The sequence below is a fragment of the Gopherus flavomarginatus genome, chromosome 2 (assembly GCF_025201925.1).
Source record: "Gopherus flavomarginatus isolate rGopFla2 chromosome 2, rGopFla2.mat.asm, whole genome shotgun sequence".
NCBI classification, from domain to species: domain Eukaryota; kingdom Metazoa; phylum Chordata; order Testudines; family Testudinidae; genus Gopherus; species Gopherus flavomarginatus.
Window position 1 is genome coordinate 164,953,103 of NC_066618.1, and position 19,224 is coordinate 164,972,326.

General features: G+C 40.9%; 1 protein-coding gene across 1 annotated transcript in view; it reads left to right on the top strand.

The window, feature by feature from the left end:
• Window positions 1–19,224, top strand: part of KCNU1 (potassium calcium-activated channel subfamily U member 1) — a 91,594-nt gene that overhangs the window by 22,288 nt on the left and 50,082 nt on the right. Inside the window, exons 13-20 of the mRNA XM_050939924.1 lie at window positions 1,184–1,253; window positions 2,089–2,244; window positions 5,747–5,859; window positions 6,204–6,272; window positions 9,389–9,475; window positions 9,612–9,712; window positions 15,214–15,264; window positions 16,891–16,990. Of these exons, the coding sequence (XP_050795881.1) occupies window positions 1,184–1,253; window positions 2,089–2,244; window positions 5,747–5,859; window positions 6,204–6,272; window positions 9,389–9,475; window positions 9,612–9,712; window positions 15,214–15,264; window positions 16,891–16,990 (747 nt within the window). The remainder of the gene's footprint in view (window positions 1–1,183; window positions 1,254–2,088; window positions 2,245–5,746; window positions 5,860–6,203; window positions 6,273–9,388; window positions 9,476–9,611; window positions 9,713–15,213; window positions 15,265–16,890; window positions 16,991–19,224) is intronic.

The window sequence follows — 19,224 nt, forward strand, 5'->3', positions numbered from 1 at the left end:
AGGACCAAGGAGACAGACAACTCTCCTCCCAAACCCTACAGTGGATGATGTTTTTGCTCTCTCACCCTCATGAATACTGTTGCAGCTCTCAAGGGGACAGGTGCCTTTATCCTGAGGAAACAGTCCTGCATTCTCAGGTGGCCTACTTTGGGCAGTGATTAGGCTAAGTCAGTACTTGTATGTGAGAGTCCTAGAGTGCATGTAGATGCTGTATTATCTGGTGCTGGTGATTCAATAGGTGTGTTGCTCCTTTTCAGAATCATTACAGAAATACTGTTCTGGCCCAAATTCCAAGCTAGATGATTATTTACATTTTTTATTTTATTTATTTTACAGCACCTAGCACAGTGGGGTCCAGGACTGGGGCTCCTTGGTGCTACTGCAATACAAATAAATCATAGAATACTTGTTACTGCCTTGAATCCCACCCTGAAGTTCTCAATGGATACAGATCTGATCAGAGGTGCTGGAACTATAGGTGCTGGGATGTGGCAGCACTCCCTGGCTTGAAGCAATTCTCATCATATACAGCGTTTGCAGTTTTGTTCAGTGGCTCTCAGAAACACTTCCCTCCCTCCCCCGGTATGATTGTTCCAATGTCACTGTGTATGGTTCTCCACTTCTTGTCTGATAATATTGTCAGGCACCCTTTCATTTCACACCAGAAGTGGCTGCATTTCAATGGGGATTGAAGTGTCTCCCCTTCTATAGATGGAATATCAATTTGTTGCATTTGTAAAACATCATTTGTGGGAAAGGCATAATGGGAAAGTACTATATGAATTATTGTTCTCCCTAAGACCACCTTCTCTCCCAGCATCAGACAGTGGATGGGGAGGAAGCCTGGGGTTGGAATTATTCCTTTGCAGAATTCTAGAACTTCTTTTTCAGATAACAATTTTTCACACACAAAAATCAGAAACTGACTGTAGTTTCGCTGGAGGGTCCTCCGCAGTTGTCCCCACTCCAGTCCTGATTCATCCGCAGCAATGGGATCCAGCTCTGGATTTCATCATGTCCAACTGCTTCAACTCTTGTGGTCAGCTGTGACATCTCATGTCCCTGGCCGGTCTCCATTCCCCTCTTGCTACGCTGTGCAGTTACCACTGTGATGAGGCTATGAAACCTGAGGGCATTTCGCCCAGAGAAAGCACATTAACCAACAGGTATATTTTTCACGCAGGGCACTGTCTGTCAAGAATCACTATCCAAAGACAAGAGTCATTATACAGATAATCCAGTCTCATAAAAAGGTAGCCCAGTAGCTTTGACAGTCTAATCTTATTCCTTTAGTGCTACTAATCATGGGTGAAAGACTGGCCTCACTGAAATCAATGGATAAATTCCTATTGACTTCTGTAAGACCAGGATGTCACCCCACAGATCTTCCTCCTTCTACTACTATCATATCAAGTATGTCTGTTAATGTTACTAAATGATAATAACTGAATCTTCTTCTCTCGTGCACATTGTGTGCCATCAAAGGGGCATTGCTAGATTTTTTGTTTTAAAAATATATGTTTAGGTTTTAACTCTGCATTGTGTGCTGTCCACATCAGAAGCATTGCTCAGTTGGCAGAGATTTATTTTTGCTTTCCAGCAAAGTTTCAGGTATTAGTCATAGCAAGATATGAGGGATCAAACTAGAGGGACAATTAGTCTGATCCACTGTGGCAAGGTGTGGGATCCCTACTGGGCTAGATTTCAGAACGATAGGAGCTAGATCAGGATTTTCAAAAATAATGATTTTTTTGGTGCCTTGGTGTTTTGGTGGCCAGTGTGAGACCTATTAAAGCTGCTTGATTTTCAGAAAGTGTTTAACTCCTTTAAGGTTTTCCGGTAGGGCACCTAAACCAAATGGCACCTCAAATCTCTAGCCCCTTTTAAAAACTTTGGCCTACAGCTGTTCACAATCTTCATTACTGGTTTTGTAAACATTTTTAGAATATTGTTATTTTGAAAATTTCAATAACTATTTTTTTCAAAATCAAAAAATGGAGACAGAAAAGACAGTTTTTATTTTATAGGAACATCATGTACCTGCCTGTCTTGACCCTCACTTGTTTTCACTATCTTATCCTGAGACAGGTATACCTGGCAAACATCCCCAGCTGGGACTGGAGTAGAGGAGACAGCATCATCTGTTTGTCTGAACTAAAACTAGGCTTCATAGCACAGAGTTGCTTGGTCCCAGGCTTGTCCACACTCCTAAGAAGCCTATTCATTAGGCAAAAGAGTACCAAGGTAAGCCCTTCACTTGTCCAAATAATGTGACTGACCACTGCAGGATCTTATCGGACAAGCATGTGTCCTTCATTTTAGTGGAAGCTGTGCCTGGGTATTTTCAGGCTTATCTTGATTAAACTGGGACTTAATTTGGCAGGGAAGACAAGCTAATCTAATAGGCTATTTTTATTTAACACTTGAATGTAGTACCACAGGTTTGCAATAATGCTTTACAGCATGATTAAAGGTATGGATCCTGATTCTCCTCTCAAGCCAGTGTAGCTTTGCTGACTTCAGTAGAATTACTCCTGATTTGAACTGATTGATGTAAATGAGGTGAGAGTCAGTCCCGGGGTAGGTTTTCCATCCTGTATAGTTAATAGCCTGCTTCTCACAGTTTAGGATCTCTCTGTGTGCATTAATTTCCCATCTTTGTTTTATTCTTACAGAGTTAGGCTATGTCTACACTATGGGTGCCGTAGTAAGGCTTCCTGCCATGATGGAAGGGTTTTTTTCATTGCTGTAGATAATTCTCCTCTCCAAGTGAAGGCAATTAAGTTGATGGGAGTATTCTTCCATTGATCTAGTTGTGTCTACACTATGAGTTAGGATAAGCATAGCTACAGTGCTTAGAAGTGTGAACTTTTCATACCCCTGAGCACCGTAGCTCTGTGTTTTAAGTGTTGACCAAGGCTTAAGGCTTGTCTACACAGCCCGGCAGTTCAGACAACAGGGGAATGAAAAGCAGTGTGCACCAAAGCATTCTAGTATATCTCCCCCAATTGCACACTTTGGATGCGAACTAAAAGGTAAACAGGACTACATTAATGCAAGGTAGGAACCTTTTAGTTCATCCCACAGCATCCACATGGGGGAGATAAGGCACAGCACTTTGGTGCACACCGCAATTCATACCCCTGAAGTCTAAGCTGCCGGGCAGTGTAGACATAACCTTAGATTCAGCCTTTACAGAGGGATAGAACAAGGCCACTGAACCACTTACACCCTCCAAATAAAATTTAATTGAGGCTTAAGTGTGCACAGGACTTAGGTACTGTCCTTCTGCAAAAGAGTGAATACTAATATACTCTCCCTTTCCTGATCTGACCCTATTAAAGAAGAAAAATTAACAAAGATATTAGCTTTTCAGTACACAAAATTGCTCGCAATTCTTACAGCCAATGCTGGAAGATGTAATAAAAAGAAATAACTGTCAGGCATTATGTTGTTTAGAGAAGCCTCATGTTTTCTCGTGCTGCAATGGATATGTTTTTACTATCACCTAGTGGCCGTTTGAGATGCCTTCCATAAGTGACTTCTATGCTAATTGAATTTCCCTCTATTCTAGATTAGAACAGTGGCAAGAGAATTATACCATTTCTGATTTCTGATACTTTTCATTCACAGGTTTCGCTTATACAGATTAAGTGAATGGAATATGAAATAAATATAGGTCTGGTTCATATACAAAAGTTGTACCTAAAACTTGTTGGAAGATTTTTGACTAAACATATTTTCATCAAAATATGCTGTGTTATCAAAACCAAAATGTTTTGAAAAAAATTATTGATTTTTGACAGTTTGGATGGGAAGGTTTCTAATGTGCAGGGTTCTCTGCTGACCAGAGAAAAAGAGAGACCCACGTTGCAAACCTGATGCTTTGTACTGGAAAACAGATATTTTGACACAATTCCGTTTCACAAAACATTGAGAAGGTTTTCGTTTTGTTACAATGTGGAACAAAAACAAATTCTGAAATCTCATGTTGCAAAACAGAATTGTCATCCTGTGGCCTGCTTTAGTTCTTCAGCTTTAATTATAGTTAAACAGATATAACACCTCTAGCAGGGATGCTGTTGTATTGGTATAAAAGTGCTTATACCAGCATACCTAAGGAAACAATTATTTTATTTGCTTATATATGGGATGAATAAATACAGATTTATAAGTCCTAGCATTCAAATGTATCACCTTAAATGACAAGGATAAATCATGCATGCAAATTGCACATCAAAGTTGTGAAATGGGTTACAAATGCAATAAAAAATAAGAGATTCAAAAGATTAATAAATGGAAGGGGTGTGGCACCGAAGACATTCCTCACCTGGGGCACTGTTTGGTCTAGGGCTGGCCCCGTACTGAGCCACTTCAGCTCCCGCTTTCTTCAGTAGAATTTTTGGTGCTCTGCACGTCTCAAAACCAGGCCTAAGGTTTCTCTAATCGAGCATCCCAGAACAGAAGCACTCGCAGTTGGTAGCCACTCTTAAAAATCTGGAGTCTACATAAAATAAATTATTTTAGTGTGCAGGAACATGGACTGTACATAAGCTAGTAAGTCACGTACATGGCACCTGGATGTAATGCAGGTATCTTTTCAATTAGTCACCTTTTTTAAAAATTATTTTTGCCTTTTCCTTCCAAGAAAAAATTGTATATGTGATTTTTCAAGTGACAATGGAATTCAGGTTAGATATAAGGAAACGATCCATTATCAAACAGTAATTATGGCCATGGAATAAATTGCCCAAGATATTAGTTAACTATTATTAATTGTTCAAACTGGTTAAGAAATTTTCTTTCCTGCAAAATTTTTCAGGTGTTTAGTTTCTGATCAAAATTTCTGTTTTTCTAATTGCCAGAAAAACAAAAACAAAACAAAACAAAAAACTTTTTTTTTTATTTTGTTCTGTGAAATCCTGGAAGTCTTTGACAATTGGCATTTTTTTGCCAAAATTTCCATTTTGTCAACAAAGCCATTTTTCATTTAAAAACAAAAAACAAAACCTTTTCATGAGAGAATTTTCAAACAGCTCCATTAATTGTTTTTCTTGGCAGGCAGTAAGATACCACGGTGATGGGTGGCAGTATAAAATCCTAAGGACTTCTCTGCACTAGAAATTTTTGCTATTTTAACTATACTGGTATAGTTAAAGCAGCAACGCTCCTAGGATGGACACAGTTATACTGGTTTAAAGAGACTATACTGGTATAGCTTATTCCAGTTGAGGAACCAAAATAAGCAATACTGATATAAAGCACCTTTATAGCAGTATAATTGTCCCTACTCTATGGCTTTTACCAGTATAACTAGGCCTGCAAAAAATCACAGCCCTAACCAACGTATTTACATCACTAAAACTCTTAAGAGAAGACCAGCCCTATAATAGATAGGTAGACAGAGTAATTGTTATTGCAAAGTAAAGGAATTTTTGCTCAAAATTATTTGACTCTGGAACTTCTTTGTATGTTTTCGTCATTATGTGACTTCCTCTATTTTTAGTCCTGCTAAACAACCAGCCTCAGTTAATGTATGAGTGTGAAGTGTTCAGATCACTTATGGTTTAACTTGGCCCATTATTCTAAGTGCTGTTCATGTGGCTGTTGCAGTAGCCAGTGGGTGTCACTGAATTCTAGTAACTGTCAGGGTTGCCGCACTAATATATAATCATGGCCAGAGGCAGCCCAGTATTACACTGCCTCTTTTGCAAAACAACATTTGCTCCATGGTTATTTATTTTAGGTGAAGAGAAAAGGCCTGCAGCACAGGAACATTTTTGAGGGCAATGACTACAAAGTGATGACTCATTGGCTCTCCAATGATTTTGTGGACATGACTTTTCCAGACGTTTGCCGGTAGGTAGTACAGAGTTCAGTGTTACTTCCCTGCTCCCCTTTTGAACGTCAATCCATAATAAGAAAGGGTGTAAATTTAAAGTGAATTAACTATTCCTGATTAACTTCATGTGTTGGAAGCTCTTAATCCAGAACATTACCCATGGAATTAAACAGGAATAGCTATTCTGGAAAAATTCCCTGTGTAGACATGCTATTAGGGCCTTAATTTGATTTCACTTAATTCACTTCAAAAGTGAATTAAGATGAGCTGAATAAGGACACTCTAATTCTGAATAAAAGTGTTCATATAGGGACTTAATGCAGTTTAACGAATCCACTTCAGGCCTGTTTCCTTTCCCCAGGTTCTGCTTTGTGAAGCTGGACCTTGTGCTGCTCGCAATTGAATTCAGATCTGGTGTTCATGAAAACAGGTGACTAGCGAAGCTGCTGATCCATTTCTTTTAACAAGAACTTGTCTATGTAGTAACCATTCCCAGCCCCCTTTGGATGAAATTTATCTCTGGGCAGACAGCTAGCACAAGGTCTTTGCATTACACACCACTTCAGCCCTATTTTGAAGACATATGTGAGATTAGTCTTTGGGTTGGTCAAATGCAAAGGGATGAATTTCACCCCATATGATTAGTTTCCTCTTCACCTCCAGGGTGATCAGCAGAAGAGGCAAATGAACTACTGTTTTCATTGTCCACTCCTGTACTGAAGTGACTGCCCATCCTCAAAGAAGAATGGATCCGGGTGATTCTCTTCCCCATCATCCTCTCAGATCTAATCATCAATAGTGTATCATGATTTTATACAGCATTTTTCATCCATAGATCTCAAAACACTTTACAACAGAGGTCAGGGTCATTAGCCATATTTTATGGATGGGTAAACTGAGGCAGAGATGTGAAGTGACATACTCATGGTCACTCAGCAGGCCAGGAGCAGAACTGGGAATGGAACCCAGATCACTTCATTCCTAGCCTTGTACTCAATCTGGGAGGCCACACTGCATCACATGTGACTTGATATTATAGGCTGAGGTAATATCAGGAGGAAGTGTCTCTGAAAGCCTCTGAACAGTTCAAACTCAGAAAGCCCTTAGTGGAGACTCAGCATTTCCTGCAAGGGGCCAAGCAGAACAGGTTGAAAATTTTGTTGTTCAGAGAAAAACACTATTTTGTTGAAAATGAATGTTTTACTAAAATGTATTGGTTTGGGCAGAAATGTTGCAAGACTTAAGTGAGACTCACTTGGGATATGACCCAGGTTCTAGTTCTTGATCTATAATAGGGTTTAGAACTGGGGTCCTCCACATCCCAGTTGAGTCTGCTGGCTATTCTGAAACAGGTCTCTCTCTTTTTCTGTTTTTGCAAAGAATTTCAAAAGGTTTTGTTTTCACTCCATGTTGGAATGAAAAATTTTGTAATCTCTGGATTTTTTGCAGCCAGCCCTCCTACTGAGCACTCTCATCTCCCACTGGCTTTATGGCAGATGAAGACTGGCAGCACTTCTTGGATTCAGACACAAAGAAAGTTGTGGTTTTCTTTGTGTTGAGGGAGGAGGGAAAGTCCCCTGAATCAATATGTGACTTCTTCTGTATAGCACAATTATACAATAATGACTAGCGTAGTGGCCCTTTTCCCAGCCAGTACAAGACCACGGTACCAGGGACATGACAATGATGACTATGGACAGAGACAGGCACATGAAAACAGGAATTGTTCAGCAGTTTAGGCCTCACTTCATGGTCTTAACTGGCATCTCATGTGCAAACTGCAGATGTTTCACCTTGATTTGGGGTGACCCAGCTCAATCTGAGCCCATTTCTTTCCATCGCTAATAGAAACACTTCCCTAGGTTTTAACCTCAAAAGTTGCCAAGGTTCCTCAACTCCATGACGTGTGGTCACAAAGGCATAGTCTGTCAGTGCTGAAAGCAGAATCTGCTAAAATCTGAAACTGATCTGGGCCAGAGCCAGATAGTAGTCTCTAACTGCTCTAATGATGAAATGCAAGACAACCTAATGGGAATGCTGGAATTGGCTGAGAAAAGAAGAATGAGCCAATGCTGCAGATTTTAGAAAACATTAAGAAATTATCCAGAAAACAGCAGTTTATTAAGGTCAATTATTTTTTCTGTCTTTGTAAATGAAATGTCTGCCTGTTTGGGGGAAACTTCTGAGAACATGAAAAGAAACACTGACAACAAAACAAAGGGACAGAGGAAAGAGAAAACTACTAAAGATATCACAGGGCTGATTTCCAGAGGTGCTGAATGCTCACAATTGTGAAGTCAGTGGATGTCATGGGTGCTTAGTTCCACTGCAAGTCTGTCCCTGGGTGAATCTGGTGCTTCTGGCATCTGTAATAATGGGAATAAGAAAAAGATGACAAGGGGGAAAACTCTTTGGGGCAGAGACCATCTTTCTGTTCTGTGTTGGTACAAAATCTACCACAGTGGGGGCCTTCGTCCATGGCTGAGGCTTCTAGATGCTGACACAATAATAATAAGAAGAATATGTTTTTCTTCTGCCTCAGTTGTTTGTTCATTAGTAACTGGGCAACTAAAGAGGAGAAGGAGCTGAGGGGAGGGTTCCTCTTCCTTTTTGGGTGGGAAGTGAAAAGATGCCTCTTTATGTGGCTGTTCCCTGCTCCAGCTGTACTGCCAAGACCCATTAAAACTGGATTGAAATCAGTAGGATGTTAGGATGTCACTGGTACATCCAGCAGTTGAGCAGCTCTGCCTAACTGTATCTGATAAATTTAGTAACACTGCAGGAGGATTCTACCTACATGTACCTAGTACTTATAGTAGCACAGCAGGTGCACGCTCTCTGAATGTGCCTGGGATGTTCAGGTGTCTTTTTCCGGGATGTAATAGTATGTTTAGCAGCCCAGCAGGTGCATTGAACCTGCCCATCCCTAATACATTCAACAGCACAACAGGCTGGCATTCTCAGTATTTGGCATTCTCATCAACACAGTGGGTGCACCTGGATCTATCTGGAATATTCAGCAACTGCAGCTAGACTATGAATTTATCCATTACATTAAAAGAAATGTTTTTAAATTGTTTGGAGAATGAAAAAAGTCGGTTTCCTATAAACTTAACAATCTAACAAATGTTTAAAAAACATTTTTAAAACATTTTTTAAAATGTTATATCGTGGTAATTCTATGAAGATTGGTCTTGTCATTAAGATATTAGATTGGGACTCAGGAGACTGGGGTTTGAGTCGTGGCTCTTCCACAGATTCCCCATGTGTCCACAGGCAAGTCACTCTCTCTGCCTCAGTTCCCCATCTGTAAAATCAGGCAAATAACACTTCACCGAATGATGGGGGTGTTGTGAAACTTGAACACAACAGTGATAGTGAGGTGGTGTATAAGTGCCTCGTACACTGTAAGGTAAGAAGGAACCATTATGACCATCTGCTCTGACTCCTTGCAGAACACAGGCTAAAAAACCTCACCCTTGGAATCTGTGAATGGTAATTTTCCTTTTTTGTTTGTTTGTTTGTTTCCAAACTGTTTTCCAATAGCATCTTGGTCAACCCATCTGCACAGATAAAGATCCATCGAAACACAATGGGCTTTTTTATTGCCAAATCCAAGGTGGAAGTCAAAAGGTAAGTTTCCGTAGTATCCTATAGTAAAAAAGTTCTAGAAAAGTAGAGCTTTCAAGAGTTAACAAATGCATTTGGATCTGTTCCTCCACTCTGCTAAATTTAATCCAGTTTCTCCTGATTTTCTTTTGTTGTTCAGGGCTCATTTTTACTGTAAAGCCTGCCATAGTGATGTTGATAATCTGGAGCTGATTAAAAAATGTCACTGCAGAAGCAAATCTCGGACAAGATCCTTTTCAGGTAACTTTCTGTTCAGACTGGGTCTCAGTTAGAGGAAATAGGAAGCAGCTAGCTAATTCATACCTGATTCTTAGGTTACTGAGCCATCCTCTTCTTTATTTTGTCTGTGAAAATGTAGGTTTGAACATAACCCTTTATCCTTCTGAAAGATTGAAGCTGAATTACATACAATTTATTGAGTGTAAATCTTTCAGACGAGTTCTCAGAAGACCTTTTGATCCCAACTACTCTGACTGGACAGTAAAGGTTCCTGTTCCATTTTTATAAGATCCACATCTCCATGGCCAGAATTTCCCCTATGCTCATTGTCATACTTTGCATGGGCTGCTGCTCTTTAACTCCAGAACTGGAGTCTGGGGCAATTGCATTTCTTTGGTGCTAGATATGTATAGTTTGTGAGGTGCTTTGGTGTGAAAGGTACTACCGGATAAACCCAGAGGTCCTTACTCAGTTTGTACTCAATTCTTGCTCAGGCAAAACTCTCATTAAAGTCAGTGGGAATTACCCTAAGTAAAGGTTGCGTATGACAATGAGTACAGATGTCAAGATATTACTCTATATAAGATATTATCATCATCATAAGACTAGGAAATAATAAAAATGAAGGCAGCAAAGATGTATTTGAGGTTGAGCAAGATTGTATTATAAGATTTAAGGAGTTTAGACTAAAAATTGAGAAAGCATAGATTGAATGGGAAAAACTCCTATTCACAATAATGTCAGTGCAACAGTGGAATGGCTCATTCTCATCCCATCTCAAATTCCCTGGCACTGGAAATGGGACCTACAGCTTTTCAGTACCATATCACCTGCTGAAATCTACCCCAGGTAGTAAGTGCAAATTCCTTCAGTCCATTGGTTCTTCATTGGCTTACATGAATGATTTGATGGATCTCAATTCAATCATTAGTGGATACCTGTCCACGCCAAAATGTACATCACTTTGGTCATTACTAATTAACACCCTTCTTGATTCATAGATTCATGGAGTTCAAGGTTAGAAAGTACCATTACATCATCTAATCTCACCTTCTGTACATAACAGGCCATTAAAATTCACCTACTTATCTCTATATTGAGCTCAACTTGTGTTTGATTAGAGCACGACTTGAATTATACCACCATGACAAGAAAGCAGGGTTGGCTCCAGGCACCAGCCGAGCAAGCTCATGCTTGGGGCGGCAGATTCTACAGGGCGGCATTCCGCCCAACCTAGGATGGCACGGATGTTTGTTTTTGTTTTTGTTTTTCGTTTTTGGTTCGCAGATCTAGCCGCCCTGTAGGGGGCGGCAGCATGGAGGAGAGGAGCGCCCTGCAGCAAACTCAGCAGGGCAGCCCACGTCCTTCCTTCCCAGCCAACCGGAGTGGCGCAGAGCCCTCCTGGCAGGTGGCATGGCAGTCAGGGCTGCGTGGCAAATGCCTCACTGAAGCCTTGGCCGCCCCACTTCTCTCTCTCCTCCCTGCTCCTTCCCTCTCCCCTCTGCTAGCCGGAGCATGTCTGCAGCTCAGGGAGTCCCCCTGCACCCTGGCTCCAGCCGCGCCACAGGATTTTTTTAGTATTTTCCCCCCTGCTTTGCCTCTCTGGCCATGCCGCAAGTTTTTTTTGTTTGTTTTTTTGTTTTGTTTTTTTTGCCGCTCCAGCTGCACGTTCTCCCCCCCCTCCCGCTTTGCCACTCTGGACGTGCCATTTTCCCCCTCCTCCCTCTTTGCTGCTCCGGTCATGCAGCAGGTTTTTATTTTTGGGGTTTTTTTCTCCTGCTTTGTCGCTCCAGCCACCACACACACACATCTTTTTTTTTTTTGTGCTTGGGGTGGCAAAAAAGCCAGAGCCCGCCATGCCAGAAAGACCATGGAACTGTGATACCCTCCTATTCTCAAAAAGTGTTCTCCTCAAAATAATGTTGAGCGCCGTTTTGGCGCCCCTCTGGAGCACCCCATGTGCAGCAGCTATACATACTGGCTGAAATTTTCAAAAGCAGTCTAATGGAAGAGTTGTGTCTAAATCCCCTAGTTTTAGTGAAGAATGTATATGCAAATCTAGACTGTTTTGAAATTCTCAGCCACTGTGTCCGTGCCCTGGATATAGGACTGTTGCTGTATACTGCTGTCAGTCAGGTATCTTTCATCAGCACTCAGCAAATTCATACACACAAAATATATATTTTAAATTAAATCTCCTTTCAGCAGTAGATGGCAGCCAAGCCCCATTATTAAATATCTGGCTGACGTGCACAAGGCTGAGATCAAGGAAAAACTCATTCATAGAGAGTGCTCAACAAAACAGGCTATGTGAACAAACATAAGCATGCTGACACCTGGAGGATTCCATGTAGGAATGTCATTTATAAAGAGAAATCGTAGCCCATTTTTCAGTCCCACATACTTATTAAAGTAGATGCAACTAAAGTCCCCCACAGCCAGCCGATTCCCAGAACAGAATCTTCTGTATAATACAAAGATATCTCAAAAAGAGTCATCAAGAGACAGATGGACAGACATTGAGACTGTAAGAGCTCTCACACCTGACGGCTTTTCCTTTTCCTTCCTGTGCAATTTAAGGCAGTTGGATGAAAGGGCAAGACGGGATTTTAATATAAACGTAGCCTGATAAAAAAACAATTGCTTACAGTTCTGCACCAGATAGACTGCAGGGAAACATGTGCTTCAGAGGAATTGAAGTATTACCAAACATAAGAACTTGCCATCAGTTCCTCCTAGCATTTTGGATGTATCAGAGCAAAACACTGCATAAAAATAAGTGTTTTGGTCTGTGACAAAAGAAGTAATGCAGCTTAATCAGTACATAACATCCTGGCTGCCTTTAGTTCCACTGTCAGCCAAAGTGAGATAAGGAATCGTGAGCCAGATCACCAGCTGGTGTAAATCAGCCTCTCTCCATTGTTTTCAATGAAATTAGGCTGATTTTACACCAGCTAAGGATATGATTCATTTTCATTAATCTTCAAACGAATGCAGGAGCCTAAGAGACTTGAACTTCAGTTAAAGTAGCCAAAAGTTTTCCCACTGTGCATGACATACAGTGTCAGCATTTAACTGGAGTACACATGGCTGTGAAAAACCAGGGCAATCTGTTAAAATCAGAGGCAAGTGCTATTCCTGCCGTATCCCCAAAATACCTAAATCTTGCCAATAGCTATTGATAATAAAACATAACCTTCCGCCATCTGGGGCTGCCATGGTATTTTTAAGAAGGGAGCCAGCCTGAAGCCTCTATCTAGAGACCATGTACATCTCGAGCAGTTGTGAGGCCTGGTCCACACTAGAAAGTTTTACTGGAATAGCTATGGTGGTATAGCTGGGGATGTGGAAAAAACCCTATGCCAACCAACATAGCAATGCTGGCAAAAGCCCTAATGTAGACAGTTATGTTGAAAAGAATCCTTTTTCCGGTTTGTCTTATTCCATCTGGAGAACGAGTTCAAGCTGTCCCAACAAACAAATTCTTTTGTTGGTATAAGCTGTGTCTCCACTGGGAGGTGTGGTCAATATAGGTCTACTAGTACATCTATGCCGGCAAACCCTCCTAAGTGTAGAAAAGGCCTGAGATTTTTAAACATGCCTAGAGCTTGTCTACACCAGGAAATTTATCAGCATCGCAATAATTATCTCACTATAGTTGAATCTACAGCTATAGTTATACTTGTATAATTATATATATACATATAATTATATATATATATATACAAAAGCAGCCAAAACCTCTGTGGCACCTTATAGACTGACAGATGTTTTGGAGCATGAGCTTTTGTGGGTGAATACCCACTTCGTCGGATGCATGTAGTGGAAATTTCCAGAGGCTGGTATATTTCCACTACATGCATCCGACAAAGTGAGTATTCACCCACGAAAGCTCATGCTCCAATACGTCTGTTAGTCTATAAGGTGCCACAGGACTCTTTGCTGCTTTTACAGATCCAGACTAACACGGCTACCCCTCTGATATATATATATACAGACGCTCCCCGGGTTACGCAAAGCTGACTTACACAAATCCGCACTTACAGAAAAAGTTCTGTAAATTTCGTGAGCACGCTAGAAAGGTGGAGGGGGGGAGAGGTTTGTGTGTGTGTGTGTTTAATGGTTGGGTGTACGTTCTCGACTTATGCAAAATTTAAATTACGCAGGCGTTCCAGAACCGAACACTTGCGTAAGTTGGGGAGCGTCTGTGTATATGTATAGTAATATCAGTAAATTTCCACATGTAGATAATCCCTAAGTAACTTAAGTTAATGGGTCTTGTGCTCATAAGCCACTTAGGACCAGATTTTTAAGTGCATTTTGTCACCTACAGATGTAGACCAGCACCTGATGAGATTTTCAAAAATCCCTTGGTGCCTAAAGAAGGTCCTCAGGCATTTTTGAAAATCCCAGCTCAAACTCTGAAACTTCAAAATTCAGCCTTACCACCTTGAAAGTCAAGGGTCCTGATTTATATCAGTTGAGAATCTGGCCTTATGTGAATTACACAGGGAGTCTGTGGCAAAGCCAGCAACTAAAACCAAATCTCCTGACTTACAGTCAAATTCCTTAACCTGAAGACCATCCTTTCTCAAACTCAGAGGTTTCTCAGATGATTATTTCTCCTGAAGCTTGTTAGGCTGTTTTCATACCATATCAGTCTTGGCTTACCATACTTTTATTAAGCCTGATCTCCTGTAAAGGCTGACAGCTGCATGCTGTGCCCTCAGAGAGCTGGTGTTTTTCCCACCCACCTCCTGGAAAACAAATCCCCGGATAAGGAAACATCAGTCACTTGGATAAACTGAGACAGGACACTGTAAGTAAATAGAGATGGGTAGAATGGCAGATAGAGCTATCTTGTTACCAGGAGTAAATGCACCTGCTTCTAAGACACCTGTGCGGTACAATTGCTACTTATTAAAGTTGACAAATGGCCCATGGAAAAAAATGTCCCTTTTCTGCCAGGTGTATGTTCCAACTCATGAGACCTTTCAGTTGGATTAGAACAGTCTGGGAAGAGTTACAACATCAGAAGGAAATAATGCGCGTGTGATAGGTTTCCCCTGTCAGACTGTGCGATTAAGAGATATGTGGGTCTGAATGCCTCTTCAGTCCAAGTTCCACCCACATACACACATGGGACATGTTTGGACACACATAATGTAGAGCTCTTTGCTGAGCCTCCTGTCTGGATCCGACAGTGATAGGAATGCAGAGTGGATAGGCAGGTGGCAAGACAGACTCTGAGAAGCAGTGGGCCAAATCCTGAGACCTTTGCACAGTTGTTACTCAGCAGGAAGGACCTCAGGATTTGGCCAAGAGAGGATTAGATGGAACATAAGTTTATTCAGAGAAATGATACTACAGTGGTTAGAGTGCTAGTCTGTTACTTGGGAGGCCTAGGTTAATTTCCCTGATCAACTGCCAACTCCCTGTGTGACACTGGACAATTCACTTGATCTCTCTGTGCCTCACTTCTCCATCAGTAAAATGGAAGTAATAATTACCTTTTTTCACAGAGTGCTATGAGGATAAAAAGGTTCAAGACTATGAGATGATCAGACAATTGCGTGAGTAATGGAGTCCATATAATGCCTAAGACAAATTCACTCTTCCCTCTATGACTTTTATTTCTAATCAAGAGGAAGAGATTGTCTGGAGCTTTTTCTCTAATCTAAGCGTATCTCACACATAAAGAGCATCCCCCACTCTCTTCCCACAAAATGCAGTTGAACACCCAGGCATAACAAGCTGTGCAAGTGTGTGTTATACCATAGGACCTAAGAGCTTGTCTACATGGGGACAGTAAAGATATGTCTACATGGAGATTATACTGGGCTAACTTAAATTTTTTTTTTGTTGGTGCAGGAACACCACTTCCCCAAATGAAGTTAGCTGTGCTGATGGAAGTCATCTTTCATAGAGATAGTTGTGTTTACACTGGGGATTATGTTGGTGTAGCAATGTCAGTCCAGGATGTGGTTTTTTTCCACACCCCTGATCGACATAACTATGCAGTTATAACTTTTTAGTGTAGACCAAGCCTCAAGAAAATTAATCCAAATTACCTTTAAAATGAATTAGTTGAACTAAATCTAAATCTATTTAAATCCATGTGGACAGTCTGATGCAGAATTATAAAGTGGCTTAATTTGGTTGATTTTATTTCACCTTGGAAGTGAATTAAACTAAACTGAGCAGGCTGCGGCTATACAGCTCCATAGTATGAACTGGAGGGGTGTGAATGGCAGAGTGCACTGAAGAGCTGTGCTCTAACTGCCCCAGGTGGATGCAGTTGGGGCAAACTGAAAGGTACGTTGTTCATGTTAACATAGTCCTCCTTCAAACTATACTATAGCATATAGTATGCACATGACAGCCATATACATGGCCAATACCTCATAATTATCAGTTAATGCAGTCTTCTTTCAGACAGGACTTAATTATGATAAACAGTGTACCTTTTAGTTCACACCAGCAGCTTTCACATGAAGTAGTTAGAGTGCAACACTTGGGTGTTTTCTGCAATTCATACTCCCACAGTTCACACTGAGTTACGGTATAGACAAGCCTTGAGTTAAGGCCCCTTTAATTCTGAATGAGCACGCCCACACGGGGTTTAACAAATCCACTTTAAATTCACACCTTTGTTAATTCGGATTACTTTTCCTGAGTGTCCCCGCACAGACAAGCCCTTAGTGCATGGTGAAGGTATTCATCTTTCACTGAATAAGACAACTACCAAAGACACTGGAAAAGTCTGATTTAACCCAATGGTATATAGCTTGGAGTTTGCATTACCAAAGGACAAATGGGAGGGTCACCTGTTTTGGGGGGCAAAACTTGGCAGTTTTGAATGAGTTTTACTTTTAGTTTTTTGGTTTATATAAATCCCCTAAAAACCACAAACAAAAAGATTTATTTGAACAGCCCTTTGGAATGAAACCACGAGTTGTATGTAGTATGTCATGTATAAGGCTATTATGTACATACTATACATACACACCATAATATAATACCATGCTTTATAAGCTGTGTGGTTGTTTGGCTAAGCAATTACCCAAAGCCCCATTGTCAAGCATTTTTAAGACCCTGGAGAACTCTTCTGTGGCACGGTGGCCACTTGCAATCAGCATATAAATACAACCAAGGGATATATAGAGGGGCAAGTTCCTTTTCACTGCCTTTCTTTTCAGACAAGCTGAGGATTCCCCAGGAAACACTGTACCTTCCAGACCGACAGCCAGTAAAGTCGATGTCTCTTGGGGTTCTTCCTGTTTCAGGTATCACTCCCAGGTAAGAAATTCAGAACTCTTCTTGGTCTTACTGCTGCAATGAATATTTGTGTGAGAGATGAGAATGGCAGGGTGTTTTCTTTCAGGATGGAACTAAAAACCCTTTGCACCTACTACTTCTTGTGGCATTGCTACTGGTTTTGATTGCAATAAATGGTTTAATGGCTCCTCCCTGCCTTGATTAATTGAATGGCCTCGCAGAAGCTCAGTTCAGCCCTACACACCCATCCAGCTTCTCAGTCCATCAACCCATACTCTCCTTGAAGGGCTCGATTCTGCAAGAAGCCAGGCATTCTGAACTCAGCACCTGACAAAAAAGTGCTTGCATGCCTGGAAGGTTTAGCAAATCTGGACTCTGGTGCAGCATGGGAAAAAGATGATATATAGTTGAATGGCCTTGAATCCCAGAGAACTCTCTGACAGCAGTCCCACTTGTCTAGCCTAAGCACCAGCCTGAATCAGTCTGCTGACCATAGTGGTGGCAGTACCACCAGGGGAGACCTTCCCAGGTTTCACAGTCTAAATTCCTCCAGCTGTCTCCACTGGATATATTGTCATCAGAAGAGTTTGAACCTGGGCACCACACTAGAGACCTCTCCTGCAGAGACTAAAGGAGTCACTCCAGTTAAGATAGATTGTGCTACCTCTTACTCACATTGAGTAGTACTTACCTTCCCAAGCAGCCCTACTGACCTTCAGTGGGACTACTTATTGTGTAAGGTGCTACTCAGCCAAGTAAGGGGAATTAATATCTGATACTTAGCTGGCAGCAATAGTAGGCTGTTATACCGTGATGATACCATGCACTAGAGGGGGATGAAGCACATATTGGCCAGAGTTGTTATACAAAGACTTGTGGGGAGTACACAAGATCCTGGCTGGGGAGGAACACACAACCAACATGTGACATTATCTTATTAGAATATGACCATGTAAATCATTGTTGTTATCACTGTTATAGAATTGCAACAAATCTTATGCAAAGTGTGTCAAGTAAGGCGTCAATGGAAAAGTTTTGATTTGCTTAATATGATTATGCTATGATTATGCATATATTGTTTGCTTCTGGGTAGCACGCACAAGGTATTTAGCCAGCACATTGTGAAGAAACTATTCAAGTGAACCGCACATTAAAGAATACTTAACTCACAATGGAAGATGCCCATCTACACTTAATGGACTTTCCTGCTATGACTAAGCAAAATCACACATAGACATGTGACTTGCCCATGTGACTCCAAACACCATCTTGTCACCTGTAATTTTCCTCAGTGAGAACAATGGGTTTCCCTTCACTTGAGAGAAGCTATAAAAGGCCCTGGAAACACCTTCATTTTGCCTTTTTCCTGCTCAAATCTCTGGACTATGGACTGACACTAATGGGAGCATTCTAGCCAAGGGATCAAGGACCTTCCAGTGATTTGGAAGCACCCAGAGACTTAACAAACCAGCAGTTTATTCCATCACTGCTACAAGCCTGAACCAAGAACTTTACAATTACTGTATGTATTTGATTCCTTTATCCAATTTTAACTTTCTTTCTTTCTTTCTTTCTTTCTTTCTTTCTTTCTTTCTTTCTTTCTTTCTTTCTTTCTTAAACCTTTAGATTTTAGATAGTAAAGGATTGGCAACAGTGTGATTATTGGGTAAGATATAAGTTATATATTGACCTGGATATGTGGCTGGTCCTTTGGGATCAGAAGAATCATTTTGTTTGATGAAACTAGTTTTAAATAACCACTCATCTTTAAGTCTAGTGTTTGAATGTTGAATCCAGGACTGGAATGCCTAAGGAGACTGCTTTCCTGACTTCTTGTTAGCCAGTGTGGTGAAACCAAAGTTTATTTTTGTTGATGGTTTGGTATATCTGATGGGAGAATAACCACCAGTTTTGGGGTGTGTCTATCCTATATCTCAGCAGTTTGTCCTGAATTTGATATTCTCAGTTGTGACCCTGAGAGATGCACAGTGACACTATAATAATTTTCAGCAAATTATAACTTTTCTATTGACACCTTACTAGACACACTTTTTGTATAAGATTTGTTGCAATTATATAACAGTGGTAGCAACAACGATCTACATGGTCATATTTTAATCTGATATCGTCACACAATGTTTGTCACCTTCCTTCTACAAAGGCTTGAGGTCTAAGTATGTTAACAGCTCATGAACACCAGAGACCTGAAGAAAATAAATCTTAATAAATACCACCCCCACCACCCCCACACACAA